General features: G+C 40.7%; 1 protein-coding gene across 2 annotated transcripts in view; it reads right to left on the bottom strand.

The window, feature by feature from the left end:
- Nucleotides 1-18,139, bottom strand: part of TEK (TEK receptor tyrosine kinase) — a 107,297-nt gene that overhangs the window by 13,934 nt on the left and 75,224 nt on the right. The window contains exons 13-18 of one of the 2 annotated variants that reach the window (XM_077766093.1): nucleotides 16,563-16,697; nucleotides 12,009-12,296; nucleotides 6,779-7,078; nucleotides 4,825-4,979; nucleotides 3,103-3,313; nucleotides 415-525 (exon numbers count right to left, since the gene is read on the bottom strand). In XM_077766093.1, the coding sequence (XP_077622219.1) occupies nucleotides 415-525; nucleotides 3,103-3,313; nucleotides 4,825-4,979; nucleotides 6,779-7,078; nucleotides 12,009-12,296; nucleotides 16,563-16,697 (1,200 nt within the window). The remainder of the gene's footprint in view (nucleotides 1-414; nucleotides 526-3,102; nucleotides 3,314-4,824; nucleotides 4,980-6,778; nucleotides 7,079-12,008; nucleotides 12,297-16,562; nucleotides 16,698-18,139) is intronic. The other variant, XM_077766094.1, reaches the window with a different exon arrangement.

Genomic DNA, 18,139 nt, shown 5'->3' with positions numbered 1-18,139 from the left:
TCATGTATTTAACATCCAGAGTATCAGTGTCTTGGGTTTGGAGGAAAAAAGGTAATTCAGAAGAGCCAATGCACTTCACGCTTCCTGATGCTGAGGCTCCCCCAATCCACCTGGCAATAGTAGCTGAGGAAACCCCTGGAGGAGCAAGGATGAGAGTGTGCAGCAACCATGGGCACTTTGGGCAGTAATGGCGAACCACATCAGAAGGCAAAAGACCCAGCCTTGGGACCTACCACTGAAAAGCCACCAGGCTTCATCACAATCTATAAATGGTACTAGACATTCAGAATGAAACTGCAACTTTAAAAAAAATGGGTAGCATTCTTAAGATTGTTATATTTACTAATTTCAATATGGAATGCGCCTGTTTTAAAAAAAAATCTGGCAGAAAAGACAGGAAAAAGAGCATCTTACCACGATGTTCACACGCTCCCAAGAGATTGATGATGTTTGGGTGGTGGCCAAGTTTACAGAGAACCTCCAGTTCCCCAGCGAAGTCCCTGTGGTCATCTTTGGAGGCATATTCTGGGAATAAAGTCAAGAGTTGTGATCCCTTGCTGTTAGACCTCTTTAGAAACAACTGTCCCCTCCCACTCCCCAGGACCTTCAGAGGTACTTAGTCACCATCAGGTCTGGCGCACTGTATAGAAATCAGAGATTACTCTAGGAAGAGTACTTGGTACCACTGACACTTTGAGCGAACACCTCTTTGTTGCTGGGAGCTGTCCTCAGCATAGTACAATGTTCTGTAGCATCTCTGGCCTCTACCCACTAGATACCAGTAGCCCAACCAAAAATGTATTCAGACATTGCTGAATATCCCCCCAAGGGGCAAACTACCCATAGTTGAGAAAAACTATTCTCAAGCTTTCTTCTTTAAGCTCTCAAATAGCCAGTGAGATGACTTGGAAGAGATGGAAGAGCCTCTACTTCAGACTCTAGCTATTCTGGCTGAAGCCACTATCCAGCAACGAATATGCTGAGAAACAAAACCAAAGTTTCAGTACAACATCGGGAGTGTACACACCTTCCTTTATTATAATACTTTTAACTTGCTTTTCCACAAACCAGTCCTGCCTACAAAAAAAAAAAATCCAAAGCCAATGGCATTTCTATGGAAGTTGCTTGATAGTCAGGAAAGGGAACTGTATTTGTTTTTATTCTTTTCATCCTGTCTCCCCATTACCACTTGGATCAGAGGAAGAACCACCAGATACCAACCAGGCTGAAGAGAAGGCTCTCTCTGGCTGATGTACAAAGTCCTCAGCCTTGATTGGTGACAGAGCGCTTTTACGGTTTTTTTGAAAAATAATGTTGGGTGGCAAAGGGGGGAGGGGAGCAGTTGGTGGGGGTTGGTGGCCCTGTGCCTGCCTCAACCCCCTTGGAAATTACAGGAATGTTTCATATGGGCTGAGGGTACACATAAAACTAGCTAATAGGCAATCCCAAGTCAGATACCTTGTTCATATCACAAGAAGCCTGAGGTTTGATGCCTTGGGAGCATATTTAAAACGAAGGTCTTTTTAATGACGTTGTCCCCTACTTCAGTATCTCTCCTCCTTTGGATGCACCATTCTCCGTGCAGACATTTTCTGCCCTGGTGCCCCATTAAGCTATTTTGCCTCTTTGCATGGGCTTGGGACCATCAGGCTCAGACCAGACTTTAAAAGCCCTGATTTTATGACTCTATACCCTTTCCCCTCATACTATTCTTACTATCCCCCTATCTAAAGTAGCAAAACAGAAAAGAGATTTCTGGATGCTAAGCAAGATTGTGTGTGTACATGTATATGTGTGTGTTTGAAAAATACTACAATCTCTGAGCATTGACACTGTTTTATTTGTTTTATTTTATTTGTTTTCTGTCAACACTGCCGCAAAGAGCAGCAATGACTTAATGAGATTTAGGGTTAATTCCACTCTTAGGCTCAACATTGCTGTCAGAGAGGAAAACCCAACAGCAACCTTAAAAAGCCCACATGTTGAAGCTGACCCACAACAGTAGTTAATTACATTCTCTGCCCTGACACACAGCTTTCCAAGCCCTGATGCTATAAAAGCCACACTGTAGCTTCTCTAGTAAGCCCTGCATAACCTGCTACTTCACACAGAAGAGACTACAGCTAGTACTGCTAGTGAACTAGATGTTCTGCCTTCTCCGAAGATGTCTATTAGCCATCTTGTTAGATGGGTAGGCACCAAGCAGTCTTGAGATGAACACAACCAGAAAATACTTCATTTTTGTGACCTTAGATCAATGCCATTCTCTTGATGGCAGCGTCCATCCATAAGCCATCCTTCTTGATGCGTGCCTTAAGAACCTGGCCAAAGTTACCCTCCCCGATCACATCTTGAAATTTGATGTCATTCCAGTCAAGCACTGGATAAATTGTAGGATCTGGGTTGGTTTTGGCCTTCCTGTTCAGGGCCAGAGTTCTGAGCTGAACTGCACACTTGAGGGTAAAGAAGAATCAAGGAGCATGTTTGTTGAAAACACAGATTCTCATGTGTCACCCAGAAACTCAAATACAGTAGATTCAACAATAGAAGAAGCCAAGTAGATGCATTTCTAACAACATCTCCAGGAATTTTGATGCAGATAATCCCTGAAGACGGTGGTTTGCAAAGTGTGGTCTCCAAACCCTCAGCATCAGCATCACCTGAGAACTAATTATAAATACAAAACCTCTGGCCCTGCCCCAGACTTAATGAATTAGAAACCAGGGTGGACCCCAACAATCTGCTTTTAACAAGGCTTCCAGGTGATTGTGATGTACGCTCAATTTTGAGAACCACTGCACTAGGAGAAACACCAATGCTCCCCCAAAAGTGAGCAGTGTGTGACAGAGAGTCTGTATTCTCACACTGCAACAAGTCAAGACAGTGGCATTTAAACAGTTCATGCCTTCATGTTTATGTCCTGACCCTGTCACCAGCTGACCTCAAAGGAAACATCACCTGCAGTTGCACAGAACAGCTATATCTGACATCATGCCAATTTTTTGTTTAAATAATGTAAGAGCATAAAGCAAAGATTCAACAGGAAGTCAAGGTTTCTCCCCACCCAAGTGAAATACTGACTTGATGTGGCCAAGCACTGACCTTTCATTCTCTTGATGGCAGCGTCCATCCGTAAGCCATCCTTCTTGATGCGTGCCTTAAGAACCTGGCCAAAGTTACCCTCCCCGATCACATCTTGAAATTTGATGTCATTCCAGTCAAGCACTGGATAAATTGTAGGATCTGGGTTGTTTTTGGCCTTCCTGTTCAGGGCCAGAGTTCCTGAGTTGAACTGCACAGCTGGTTCTTCCCTCTGGAGAAATCATATTTTAAAAGTTTTAGGTCAGGATTTTTCATAATTCTGACAAGCATAAATACTTCTGGTTTGTATCCATACCAGGCGAAACAAGAAACTAATTCTAGAATGCAGATGGAAATAGGTTTCATCTAACAGGCTGCCTAGAGCTTCATGGGACATTGCCAGGCATCAGGGGGAAGACATGCTACAATCAATTAGCAATGTCTGCAGAGAGCAAGGCGGGGGGTGGTGGGAGGGAATAACAACAGGAATGCCACAGGATGGCACATCCCTGAGTTAGTCACATTTGAGTTTCTACTGAGCTGTGAAATAAGCGGGTACTCAGTTCTGGTTTGGAAAAGAACACAGAGATCCTATCTGGGGCAGTAAGAGGCCGTGCCTCCACAAGAGCTTTTCTTGCTTAGTCTTGATCTATTCTGGACTGTTACTCACTCGCTCTGGCTTATCCTAAACTTGACACCTCTCAAGCCCACTCTGGAGCAGATTCTGGCCCCAGGATAACAGAGGCTTATAACAAAGCCCTAGAAAGCATCACCTTTTCTCCTGAGTTTGAGAGGCTGGCACATATAATGACAAAGCACCAGCACCGCAGGAGCTCCAGTGCTCTCAGCCCCTTGCTGGCCCTTCCTCTCCAGGAACATCTTGAGTTGAGCCACCTCTGGCATGGAATCAGATAACAAAGCTCCCCTCGTCTTCTACTGAGGGGAATCTCAGGGATTTGTGGACATTCCTTATCTGGAATGTGTAACTGTACTCAATGTTGTATACATGCAATTGATAAAGCTGGGTACAAATTCATTTTACAGACCTTAAAGCCACAAACTAGAAAAACCTTCAAGCTCTAGTAAAACCAAAGGGCTCAAACAGGGTGCATATTGGTCAAGTATAATTTTGTGAACTTTGGTTACTGGTCAAAATTTCTAGATGAAAGAATGAGGCAGTGCCAGGCATTAAGAACTATGACTGCAGACTGAGGGGTACATAGGAATGGAGATACACACATGTACATTTAATTCACATATATTATACATACAATATATATGAGGGATAATAAGATTGTGGAAGATATTAGAAGTAGGAAATGGGAACTGGAAATAGGAAATTTCTAGCACACTACATCATTATCCATGACACTGAGGTCTGACCACACTCATGTCCTTCCTTACCAACAGTATTCAATTCTTCATACTACAAGATTAGTCTCCTTGATGATTTATCACTAGGATGACCATACATCTCATTTTGTTAGGGACTGTTTTAGGCCTGGCTTCCTGAATAATTACTAAGAGCAAGATTTTCACTCTCACAACTGTTCCAGTTTGGACAACAATTATAAAGTCATGCTGCTTATCTCCCATTTCATCATGGAAGTCAAAAAGAAGATGAGGCCTGCCTAATGAAAATATTTGCTTTAAAAGTAAATTTCCTGGTCCACATCTTTCAAGTGAAGGTTCTGCATACATGCAGACTTGTATGTATTAGTAAGTAGGAAGATGAGACACTACCACGTTTTGGAAAGCCTGTGCCATTCTCCTTTGGACATTTGCCCTCTTCAACTGCAACATGATCAGGAAGGCCAACAGCACCGTCAGGCAGGTCATTCCTGCTGAGCCAAGAATGGCTATAAGCAGCATCTTCCCGCCTCCAAGGTCCGCTGGTGCTGCGCAGAACACAGGAGAAGCAGCAGGGTTAGTTTTGGAGAGATAGGGCAAGACCACCTATGGGAGACATCGCAGGGTAATGGAAATGTCATGGTAGCCCTGACTCCGCCACCTAATTGCACCTTGGGCTACTCATTCATATGTTCTGAAACTCGATGGAGAGGAGTCTGCCTCACAGGGTTGTTATTAAGACCTACAAAAAAAATGCAAAAATGCTAATTATTAGTTCTCCTCATTTGTCCAACTTTTACTTCCAAGTAGAAGCCCAAGAGGCTATACATTGTCAAACAACAGGGAAAATGGCTGACTAGATGCAGAACTTTGGTAAAGTAGCTAGAGTTCCCGGAACAATTTCCCCACCTAGAAAAGCTCTCTTGTTCTAAGCTGAGCTTAGAGTCTCTAAGATATTTTGCTTTTTTCTTTCTTATTTAAAAAACTTATGGAGAAAATCTGAGAATGCCAATGGGAGAATGAAGGAAAGGAGGAGGGGAAGGAGGGAGAGACAAGAGAAAAACCATGAAACTTAGGGCTAAGGTCAAAATGAATTTAAAGATTATGGTCTAATCCTTCCATCTCTTTCCCTTATTTAAACTCAAATAAAATTAAATGCAATATATTTTTATGAAAAACAGTATGTAGAGCATGACCCCATCTTTTTACAAGTATTCTTTTGTGATTCTCTCTTTCCTTCCTTTTGTCTCTACCCATGGGTGCATAAAGACATGTCTGGAATGGAATGGTGAAGATTTTGTGGGGTTTTTTTTTTGTCTTGTTTTTAATTTTTCTGCTTGTATTTTATATAGAGCTTGGATTTAGGACCTGTACACATTTTACCAAAACACAAAAATTATAAAAGTAGTGCATTTATTAGGCATGTCATCTGAAAACTCCAATTCTCTGTAATTGGTAGACTTCTCATTCCTCTAACATTTCAAAAATATTCCAAAGAATCAACACCGAAAATATGCCTATTTCATTTTATTTCTTAAGCCCTAGGTGGCCCTCGAAACCAAGAGGTTTTTACTACTATAAGATTTTCTGTGAAAATAAACACTAGTCCAGGTTATAAATCTGCCAACATTTCCATCTAGCATCACTTTATGTTCCCTCGCACTTGTTGCACAGGACAGAGGGCTGGGAGGTGCCACTGCAGACAGAATTCAAAGGGAAGGTGTCCCAGGAGCTGCAGCTCCCCACCCCCACCCTGAGTCCCTTGTTCACTTAACTACATTCAACAGGTGTTACCAATCTCAATCCCTGGGCAATCCTGTGTCTGACACTCTGATGGATCTCCATCTACCTCAAAGAGATTACTCTCGCTGGAGTGGGGGTTAGTGGGGGATGTGGAGATATCATAACTTGGACCCAAAAAGTTTAAAAAACAACAACAACAACTCAGAATAGCATAGTGTCATCCAAGCTAAAAGAGGAGTTCATTTGAGAAAGAATGGTGGTGGTTCTTGGAGACTCCCACTGAAGCATCAGTGCAGGCCCGCCTCCACTAAGCGGGTTCCACATTCTTTTTCCACGGAATCAATTTCCTATTCCTCAGAGCTTCCACTGCTGGATAGGGAGTGCGATGGGCTAATTTAGTCTAAGCCTTAACAAAAGAAGATGGATCAACAGGGACTCCTTCCCAGGGGCATTTTCATTTTAAGAACCTATCGATGGTGAAACCTATCTGCACAAATGAGTTATGTCACATAGCATACATATCAGGTAAATAGCCTAAGATAGTAGGGCTTTCCTGATTATCTCCAGAAATAATCCTCTGTAAATACCTGTCCACTCTACCAACCTTGAGATTTAGAAAGAGTCATCAGTTCGTGAGAAAAGGTTGGGTTGCTTGACCCTATGTTGTTCTCTGCAAAAATGTCCACCTGGTAAGCTGTTTCAGGCTCTAGGCCCTTGAGGTGATATTGGGTAATGGTGGCATTCTTGATCTTCACATCAATGTGCTGGTCTTCATTCTTGCCCTGAACCTTGTAACGAATGATAATAGAAGAAATAGAATAGCCATCCAAGATTGTCCAAGAAATCATGGCTGAGGAGTCTGTGATGTTAGAAATCTTGATGTTTTCTGGTTGAGGAGGGAGAACTAGAAATGTAAAAAAATATTTTTTTTAACTCACTTAGGATATACTATCATCTCTTCGATTATTCTGTTCTTAAGAGATACTTAGCGTCAGCTCATAAACCATAAATGGCAAATAGGTGTTTTCTGAGATGGTAATTCCAATCAATTGGAAGTGGACTCCATGCAGACATGACAAAATGGCATAAGACAGGAAAAACATCATCACGCATATCACATATTTGCTTATCCTTGCATTAAATTAAGACTTCAAATTCTGTTACTCACAAACATCTATTATACTGTTTTTGATGTTGGGGAGAACAGAAAGATTATGAGTTGACACTACACTTATATAGGCTCTTCCATACAGTAACTCATTTCCTCTTATAAATATTCAGTCCCAGAGAGGTGAAGTGACTTGACCAAGGTTACACAGCTATTACGTAGAAGAAATAGGATTCAACTTCTGGCAGTCTTACTCCATAGTCCATCATCTTAGCCACTTTCCCAAAAACCCTATCCTTGCCCTAAATGTATTTATGGAGCAGTAATGAGTCAGTGTATACATGAGAAAATGTGTCAAGGACTTAATAGACAAAGTGCTACTGGGATTTGGGGAAAATAGAGATCACATTCTATTCTGGGGGAGGATGAGAAAGAGAGGCCCTGAGGTTTTCCAGATGTGAAGATAGTGGGACTTTCCTGATAATCTCCAGAAATAATCCTATGTAAATACCTGTCCCCTCTACCAACATTGAGATTTAGAAAGGGTCATCAGTTCATGAGAAAAGGTTGGGTTTCTTGATCCTATGTTGTTCCCTGCACAGAACTGTCCCTGCACTTTCACTCAAAGTGTTGTCTGGTAAAGGGATCCTGAAAGAGGAATGTCACTGACTCTATACAATAGAGCTACACTGTATGACCCCAGGGAAGAAGGAATCCAAGGTCTTGCCCCTGGTATCAGTTATACCTTCCATCTGCGAGGCTGTTGACAAGGTGCTTCCATATGTAGGTTCTTTCTTGGCCTTCATAACCACATAGGTAGGTGAGTAGTGCTGAGATTTTTATTATCTAAGTTTCAGAGATGAAAAAACTGAGATTTCAAAAATGAAAGGACTTGTACTGCCCAGTAAGTAAGTAGTAGGCCCAAGCCACTTCACCCCACATACTACTGTCTTTCCATAAAATGTTACAGCTTAGAAGCAAAATAGAACCTTCGAGAAATGTCTTAAGGTATATTCTTTCTATCTTAAATTCTCAGAGATTCTTCTTCATTCTAAATTTTCTCTTTCCATGATGTTGATCATAATCCTTTGGTAACTGTGGCAATTTATGAGGATTAAATATTGGATTTTGAGCCTTCCCAAATCTGATGGCCATTTTCTATGTCCCAAATCGCAATTAATTCATCAACAGTATGTCTTAACTTCCTTTTCCTCCACTACCATTGTTTTGTATATTTTTATAAAAATATAGAATATTCTTCCTTTCCATAAGGAGAGGGCAGGATATTTGGATTCTTACCATTTTCAGACTACTATTAACACATGATTAATGTTTATATAGTTGTGCCTCAAAAAAATATTCAACGTGATAAAGCAGTGGTAGATCTAAACCTGTCACAAAAAGAAGCAGTGCCTTGCAGACACCTGCTAATTTTAATGCCAACTAAAAAGCATAAATTTAAGTCCACCAATCTATTCACATTATTCCTGAAGGAAGTCACCCTTTGGACTAGCTTAGTGGATCTGTGATTTAGATGCAGTGAGTCTGAACCCAGAAATCTACATTTTAGCAGTTTCCCCAAGTAGGGTCTAAAGCAGATTTTAAAACACTTTAGGAAAATCTAGTCAGAACATAAACAATTTAGAAGTGGGGGTATGACTGCAAAATAAACTTCTCCAAGAAGCGATCTGTCTTTGAAATTGTCCATTGCCCATCCAAAGAGACAAATGGGTATCCTGGTTTGGCAAAAGTGAACAAAACATAGAATTAAAATATGTGATTTTGAGTCCTAACCCCACAATTTACTAACTGAATAACTTTGGTCAAGTCACTTACCTTCTTTTGCCTCAGGTTCCTTAACTGTTAACTGTGATGATGGTTCCTATTCTAATTTCCTTACAAAGTAATTGTTCAGTGTCAAATGATACACTCTGCATATACATGCAGAAAAAAATTACACACATATACTCTTTTTACATATGTTTGGGGCCATATGCCAAATTTAATTCATTCCACTCTATACTTGGACCAGATGAAATTGATAGACTGGGCACCAACATAAGCTTTATAACTGAAAGCATTAGATTTACTTCTGAAGAACCTATACACATGATTAGACAATGACAACATAGCATATTAACAAATTACCTCAGTTAAAACTGAAATATTCTCATCCACATGCTCCTTGCCCTAATCCCCTGATCCTACAGTGACCAACTGCTACCCTGCTAACTAACATCTCTACCACTGCCATCAGTATAATACCTCTCACCCTCATCACATTCCAAATAACTTCCCAAGGTAAGTCCACATTCAATGACTACTAGCTACTTCTCATTTAATCGTATAGCTATGATACTGATGTCATGACTTTGATCACTTATAATTCTAATGAGGGTAAAATTTATTTAGAGTAGTGAATGGACATCTAAGACAACTTGGAAAAAGAAAAGAGTGATTCACTCTACAGTTTTCAAGACATTTCATAAACCTATAGTAACTTCAACAGGTGGAAAGGGTACAGGAACACATACACACAGATCAAAAACAAAAAGAGACTGGGGCACCTGGGTGGCACAGTCGGTTGAGCGCTCAGCTTCAGCTCAGGTCATAATCTTATAGTGTGTGAGTTCAAGCCCTGCACTGGGCTCTGTGCTGACAGCTCAGAGCCTGATTTGAATTCTGTGTTTGTCTCTCTCTCTGTCCCTCCCCTGCTCGCTCATGCTCTCTCGCTCTCTCTCTCAAAAATAAATAAACATTAGAAAATTATTTTAAAAAAAGAGATCAATGGAAATGAAAACAGTGCCCAGAAAGAGATGCATGCCAATATGGGAACCAGGCATATGATAAAGAAAGCATCACAAGTCACTAGGGGGACTATTCAAAGTATGGCATTGTGACCATTAGCTTGCTCTATGTGAATAAATAAGATTAAAATTAAAAAAGATTAAAATACAACAAAATAGGGTCACTTGAGTGGCTCAGTCAGTTGAGTGTCTGACTTTGGCTCAGGTCATGATCTCACAGTTTGTGGGTTTGAGCCCCGCATCAGACTCTGTGCTGACAGCGCTGAGCCAGGATCCTGCTTTGGATTCTATGTCTCCCTCTCTTTCTGCCCTTCCCCTGCTTGTTCTCATTGGTCTGTCTGTCTGTCTGTCTGTCTCTCAAATAAAACATTTTTTTTAAATACACCAAAATAACATCCATATATTTTAAAGACCTAAATAAGCAAAACAACTAGAATTACTAGAAAAAAATACAGACAATGTGATTATGACCTTGGGATGGAGAATACTCACAAAACAAAACTATAAACCATAAAGGCAAATATTGAGAGGTCTCATTACTTCAAAATTTAAAGTATCTGTGGAGTAGAAGTCACCATAGACAAGGTGAAAATAAAAAGGAGAATAATATTTGCAATGTGCATAATAAGAATAGTATCCAAATTATATAAACAGCTTTTTTACAAATCAATAAGAAAAGACAACCGAGAGAAAATGGGCAAAGTGTATCAACAAATACGTCCAAAAAAGGAGGAAGTCCAAATGCCCAAGAAAAGATATTCAAAATTGCTAGTTCCCAAGAAAAACAAAATTGAAATTAACAGTGGGGCACCATTATTTAATTCTGGGTGGTAGGAATGTAAGTGTTTGATGTACTTTCTGCTGTAACTTTTAAACTTCACAGAATTTTTTACAAAATGAAGAATCCCTCAACACTGAACAAAACAGGTGACTTCCCACCTCACTGATAAAAGAGAGTGGCTGGAGAAACACAGAGCCAGTTTCTACACCTGGTACTGAGGAAGTTGGGACAGAGCTCCAGAAGAGTCTCAGACATCAGGTGTTGGCAAGGAACCACAAGATCCTAACATAAGTGGTGGTCGGTAGTGCCAAGAAATATTTAATCTTTCCAAGGACTCCAAAATGCACAGATACAGTTCTAATGCAGTGAATCAAAAGAGGACTCTTTGCTTAATGATGAAAATCTTTCAATACTATCAGAAAACCCAAGAAGTCCCAACTAATTCTAAATGACCAATTTGAAATAGAGAAAATCCTGAGCTGCAGAATATTTTGAAAGAAAAGGTTTTATCTCAAGTAAAAGGTTATATCTCAATTATATTTTAGAACCCCAAGAATTATCTATTATGAAGATTTTTCAAGCCAAGTTATTTTGGCTTTTAAGATAAGGAAAGACCTAAATAACCAAAATTTGTGTNACACAGAGAGAGAAGGAGACACAGAATCTGAAGCAGGCTCCAGGCTCTGAGCTGTAAGCACAGAGCCTGAAGTAGGGCTTGAACTCATGAACTGCAACATCATGACCTGAGCCAAAGGCAATCACTTAACTGATTAAGCCACTCAGGTTCCCCAAGAAACAGGACAATCCTAAAGAGTGTCCTCTAACAAATGTAACAAACCCTAGAAAACCTTATTAATGATATTAGTTTACTTAATACATATAACTCCATACCAAGGAAAGATAAACTTTAACACAGTCCTGTCCGAATTATTGCAAACCCAAATACATAGAGATTTCTGATGCATTACAGGTTACTAAAATGATCTGGTATGCTGGAGTGGGGTATTAATTAGCCTCCATTCACAATTAACTACCTTTTATGATTTCTAGCAAACAGTCTTGACTTGATGGTAGATAAGGCCACATAGCAGTAGCCAAATGTCTTTCAGGCAAGGCTGGAGCCACATGAGTTACTTACTGTCGCTCAGAGTCCAAGCGATGAGATCTTCACTCCATTCCCCCTGGGCCTTGGTGTTGACTCTGGCTCGGACTATGTATTGCTCCCTAGGGTGTAAATTGTTAAGTAGCACTGAGGTCAAGTTGCCTGGCACTTTGATGTTCTGCTGGTCACTATTCATTTGCACAGATCTCCTCTCCACTTCAACATAAAAATCATCTTCTGAGCTTGGAAATATTGGTTGCCAGGTCAAATTTAGAGTGGTCTGACTTTTTGGTAGGAGGATGAGACCTCTTGGAGGAGGGAGACCTGGGAGAAACCAGAAAGATTATGATTCTTTGAAAGATTTTATTTTTAAGGAAGCTCTATACCCAACATGGACTCACACTTAAAACCCCGAGATCAAGAGTCACATGTTCTACTGACTGAACCAGCCAGGTGCCCTTACATCATGATTTTTACATAAGGTAAAGCACAAACAGCCCCAAAGGACAGCTTTACCTAACAACTTTAGTTTCTAGAATAATATGCAACTTCACAAGCCATCAAAAAAAAACACAAGCTAGCAACCATGCAAGACTTTTTTTTTTCTTTAAAAATTGCAGATCTTTGTAATAACTCTAATCTGTAGTTTGAATAATTATAATACAGGAAGCCCTTGAGAGAACAACTTGGGAATATTTTTCAATAGCCCTAGAAATGACCAGATGCTTTGGCCCTATAATCTGACCACACCAGGGATTTATATTGAAGAAATAATCCAAAGGAAGGGAAAAAGAAAACCTATGTACATGAAGATGTTCATTATAGCATTATTTAAATAGCAAACAATCCTAAATACTCAAAATAGGAAAATGCTTTCATAAATTATGATATGGCCATCCAATGGATTAAAATAGATCATGGGGAAAAGGATAGAAAGCCAATAAAATATTTATAATGCATGAGACAAAAACTGCAACGTGGTCAAAGTCATGTTTATAATTGGTGAAGGATAAGGAGGAAAGTGATAAAATGAAAACAGTGGAGGGCGCTTGGGTGGCTCAGTTGGCTGAGCATCCAACTTTGGCTCAGGTCATGATCTTGTGGCTCCTGAGTTCGAGCCCCATGTTGGGCTCTGTGCTGATAGTTCAGAGACTGGAGCCTGCTTCAGATTCTGTGTCTCCCTCTCTCTCTCTCTGTGCCCCTCTCTCTCTTTCTCTCTAAAACAAATAAACATTTAAAAATTTTAAAAAAATTAAAACAGTAGATTTTCTAAGGCTGTCGGATGGTAGGTAACTATTCAGTGTTTCTGTTATGCTTTTGAGCAACATATTTTAAAGCAATTTAAGGGTTACTTCTCCTTAGAGAGAATTTCAAACACTGTAACCGCTGTGGTGGCAGGGCCTGGACCAGCCCTGCTCTGAACACATCAAGGTATCAGCTACAACCACATGCTGTCGCAGCCAAGAACCTAGGCTACCAGACAGGTACCTGAATAGAAACAATGAGTTTTGAGATGAAAGAGACAATGCTTTGTGGCCTTGGGAAAATTCATAAGCTCTCCAAGTTTACGTGTAACACAAGATGGAAATACTAATCTTCCAGACTTAGGAGGACTAAATGGGATAATGGATGTGAAAATGCTTGGAAGGTATCGGGGACTCTATTAACATAACCTACTTCCCTCCCTCTCTCCCTCCCTTCCTTCCTTCCTCCCTCCCTTTCTTCCTGTCTTATCTCGTGTCAATAGACACAGAAGGAATCTGTATATTTTCAGCTAATAATAGTAAATCGATTTTTCAATTCCAGATATTAAGTATTTTTAAAACATAGACTAGGGATCGTCTACGTGCATTCTCAGTGGGGACATTATTGCCCCTAAGGGGGGCAATAATTGGTTCCTGGGATAGGAGAACATTTTAGACATTACAATGGCTTAGACATTTTGTCCTAAGGACACAGATATCTAAAAAGAGGGCAATAATTGAAGAAGGAGGAGGGGGAGGGGGAAGGAAAGGGAGAGAATATTAAGAAACACTGCTCTAACTCTTCTTGTTGAAAAGGGTCTATTTTCATACACCAAGACAGCAACTCCCACCAGCCAGTTCTGACTGCTGTTACACTAGGGAAAATCAACAGTCAGGTCCCATAATTTGCTTGGCATTATGCTAAAGCAATAGTTATTCTCTATAGCCTTTGCAAATTAAATTATTATTATAACTATTTAATATGAATACATTTATTACTCTGCATAGTTATTATTCTCTATAACCTTTACAAACTGAAAGAGGTGAGGTCAGCTCCTTTTGCTCATCTCTGAGGTTTAAGGTCCATGAAGCCAGCCAGAGGGGATAGGCAAGCTTGTATTGACACAACAGAAAAGAGGGCTGATGTCTTGGAGCACACGTCTAAACCTTCCAAGCCTATGCCTGGTACGGTGGAGTAACTGGATCAGTTTCCCTTTGCCTTTCCTTCGGGAACATGACCTGGCCTTCAGCCCTCTCTACCTGCCCTCTTTGTGCCATGTGTTCAGAGAGCAACCTCTTCCCTCCTCACCTGGCCCTCTGGCCTTCTCCATTTAGTCAACACACTTATGAGTAGTGCAACTGCCAGATAAATTAAAAACCAAACATCAGCAAATTTCAAACGATGGGAAAAGAAGAACCGTCAAGAATTCCCTCCCCACCTATCCCTGAGAACTCCTTTGAAATATTCCAAGAGACTTCTAAATACATCCTGGCTGGAACGTATTCTGAGCACTGAAGACAGTGCAGTGTGAGTCTGTGAAATGTTTTATGATCTGTTCCATAAATACTTTCCATCTGAGTCAGATTATGACCTTCCCCTTTGATTCATCAACACTGGCGGAGAGAGAATTAACTACCATTTGCCTTCTAGCAGCAACCTGATCACAGAGCAGAGGCCCCCTTGATCTCTTTATCTTCTAATTTATATATAGTTTCTGGTGTGATTTTTGGTATTTGCTATCTGCTGAGTTCCCAGGAAACCATTCCTCATTTGCACAATGCTTCTATAAGCACGAGAGTAGTGCTTGAGTTCCCTTTGCTTCTCTAAGGATACTGCTAGTCACGTGAAACTAGGTGGGGTGAGTGCAGGGGGCTGCCTCTGTTAAGGGATACACCACCCCTGCAGGAGACCTAGATATTCTTTCATATTTACACTCATTCTAGATCCTTCTGGACTAAAAATGGGAAAATTGATCAACTGAGATAAATGGTGTCTTTGGGCTCCTAGGTAAATAAATGATAATAATAATCAGAGAAGTAAAATGATGTTAAGTAGGAAGATCAACTTATTAACCACTACTTGTCAACAATAAAATGGGGACGATAACTCTTATCCTCACGGTAATATGAATTAAATATATGTGAACTACAAACTATAAAGCGTTGACCAGGAGATAGTAACAACTGCTTATACCCAGTCACAACTAGAAAGGCAAACTTTACAAGAGATCACTCCCTTGTTTCCGAGAGGGGTACCTGGGTAGCAGAAAGCTGGAGCCTAGGTTAGCATCGAGGAAACTTCACAAATTCAAGGGATCCTCAAATAACACAATAGAAGGCCAGTAGATACTAACAATGACCAACCAAAGAAATATCACTATATTACTCAGAAAGTATAGTCCAAGGATCTGCAACATCCAGTACAACTCACCAACTTATTAGAACTGCAAAATCTTGAGCCTGACTCTGACTCCAAACCTACTGAATTGGAAAGTCTGTGGGTGGGGCTCAGAGATCTGTTTTAACAAGCTTTCCAGGTAATTCTTATGGACACTAATGTTTGAGAACCACTGAGGTATATGTAATAATAAGCAGCTTGGGCAGCTGGGTGGCTCAGGTGTTAAGCATCTGACTTCCACTCAGGTAATGATCTCACTCTTGGTGAGTTCTAATCCCACATCAGATGAGCTCAAGTCCTGCTTTGGGTAAACACGAGCCCCACTTCTCTTTCTCTTTCTTTCTCTTCCTCTGCCCCTTACTCACTTGCACTTTCTCCAAAAAGAAAAAAAAAAACACAAACAACAAACAACAAAAACCAGAAAGTAGCTTAAGGAGGTGAAACTGGCTGCCTGTAGGAAGAAGCACTCAGAGATGGGGAGGCGGAACAGGGGTCTGCTGTTCTTTACATAACAGCCTTTCGTTCTATTTGCCGTTTTAACTATGTGCATGAATTAGTTTGAAACATTAGAAATTAGTTTTGAAAATAAATCAACTGGGCTTTCTGAAGTAGGAATATGGCAAGAGTCCTAAGCCCTTAAGATGGAAACAGGAAGCTGTTGGTAAAACTCAGGAACCAAGCAGTTGCTGCTAAGTAAATCCCAACTCCTAAGGGATGTCCCTGCCTTCCTGAAGGCTCATCTGCTTCCTCCTCCGTCCCTGACTGCTGCAGACACCCTCCCCCAGGGAGATAAACCAGGAGTGCAGCCCAAATAAAAAACGATTTGGCTCCAAGCTGTCAACCTTCCTGTCACTTTCCCACCCATTCANTTCCTGGTCTTCCTTCCTCTTTCCCCTTCCTCCCCGCTCCCACCCAGCGCAGGAATAAATGCCGTTTGCTTCCACTGACCGATAGAAGCAGTGGTGAAGCGTCTCACGGGTCCGGGATGCCCTTCCCCGCCCTCTCCACGACGGACCAGCTGCACGCAGAGCTCGTATTCTGTGCGAGGTTCCAAATAGTTGAGTGTAACAATCTCATTTGTCACTGAGAAGAGGGAAAGTCCAGGAAACTTAAGTTGGCATTCTAGTACATTGTTTAAAGCGGAATGTTGTTATTGCGATGTGAACTAGAGTTTGGTTTTCAGAAGTACAACGTCTAAGTGAAACAGGCAAGCCATTCCTAACATATGGGAAAAAGGCTTTTTTAAAAAAGTTTCCAGGTTACGATGTATACATTTAATGTAGGTCTCTCTGAGCCAGTTAATCACTCTTGCATTAGGGCCTTTGTCTTTTCATTTGTAGGGTAAAACCACACAAATACTCAACTATAAGAAATAACAATTAGATTTAAGGGGGGGAAATCCCAATTACAATATGACATAATTTAATTGCCACTGTTTTTAAATATATAGTGATTGCAGTCAGGCTCTCAACAGAGACAATCTTTGGGAGTTTGTTTACAAAGACCGGATAACAGAGGCGCCTGGGTGGCTCAGTTGGTTAAGCTTCCGACCTCGGCTCAGGTCATGATCTCATGGTTTGTGAGTTCGAGCCCTGCATTGGGCTCTGTGATGACAGCTCAGAGCCTGGAACCTGCTTTTTGATTCTGTATCTCCCTCTCCTCTGCTCCTCCCTTGCCTGTGCTCTGTCTCTCTGTATCTCAAAAAATAAATAAACGTTAAAAAATTAAAAAAACAAAAACAAAAACAAAGACCAGATAACAGATTTGTAATAGTTATACTACTTACACATGAAGGGCTCTCAAGTACTTGAAAACAGAGCCCATAAACAAATAGCATATGCATGTTTAGCTATTAGCTTTAGCCAGCCTCTGTCCTCCATAGCTATTGCAAATGATTGCCTTACCGTATGATAAATTCCCAGTTGGTAAGAAACAAGAATTGGGCTGCGTTTAAGAGTTCTTAGAACACTTTATGGATGCCCACTTGCAAAAAATGATGATGGATTAGTACCACCGTATGAAAAAAAAAAAAGCTTTTTAATGAGACCTAGCCATTGCTACTGTAAACAGCAACTTAGCAAATCAGCCTTACAGTCACTGGGATTCTGAATTTCAGCTGAGTCTAGAATAGAATGTGAAGAGGTCAGTAACAATGCAATGACTTAATTTAACATACCCAGGTCAGCTCAAACCTCCTTTTTTTCTCCTTCTTGTAACTTCATCAATTACCTACATAGAGTGTGTGGAGGGCCCTTTTTAGGAAATCACAAGCATAGTGAGACTAAAGGATGCATGTTGTCTACAAGCAGGGTAGTGAGAGCTTTCTCTACAAGATGGTGTGAATACAGCCAGTCAATTGACAATGCTCAGCTTTCTTTTTAAAAACTGATTTACATCATCACAGAACACAAGGAGCTGCAATTTGTGTTTCAAAATAGATGTAACTGTTTCCGTGAACTGTTGACATTTGATCACATTTTGGGTTCTTTAGTTGGGGGGAGGGGCAGCTCTTTGCCCACATACCT

Source organism: Crocuta crocuta, unplaced genomic scaffold, assembly GCF_008692635.1.
Source record: "Crocuta crocuta isolate KB4526 unplaced genomic scaffold, BGI_CrCroc_1.0 scaffold529, whole genome shotgun sequence".
NCBI classification, from domain to species: Eukaryota; Metazoa; Chordata; class Mammalia; order Carnivora; family Hyaenidae; genus Crocuta; species Crocuta crocuta.
This window is presented reverse-complemented; position numbering and strand designations above follow the sequence as displayed.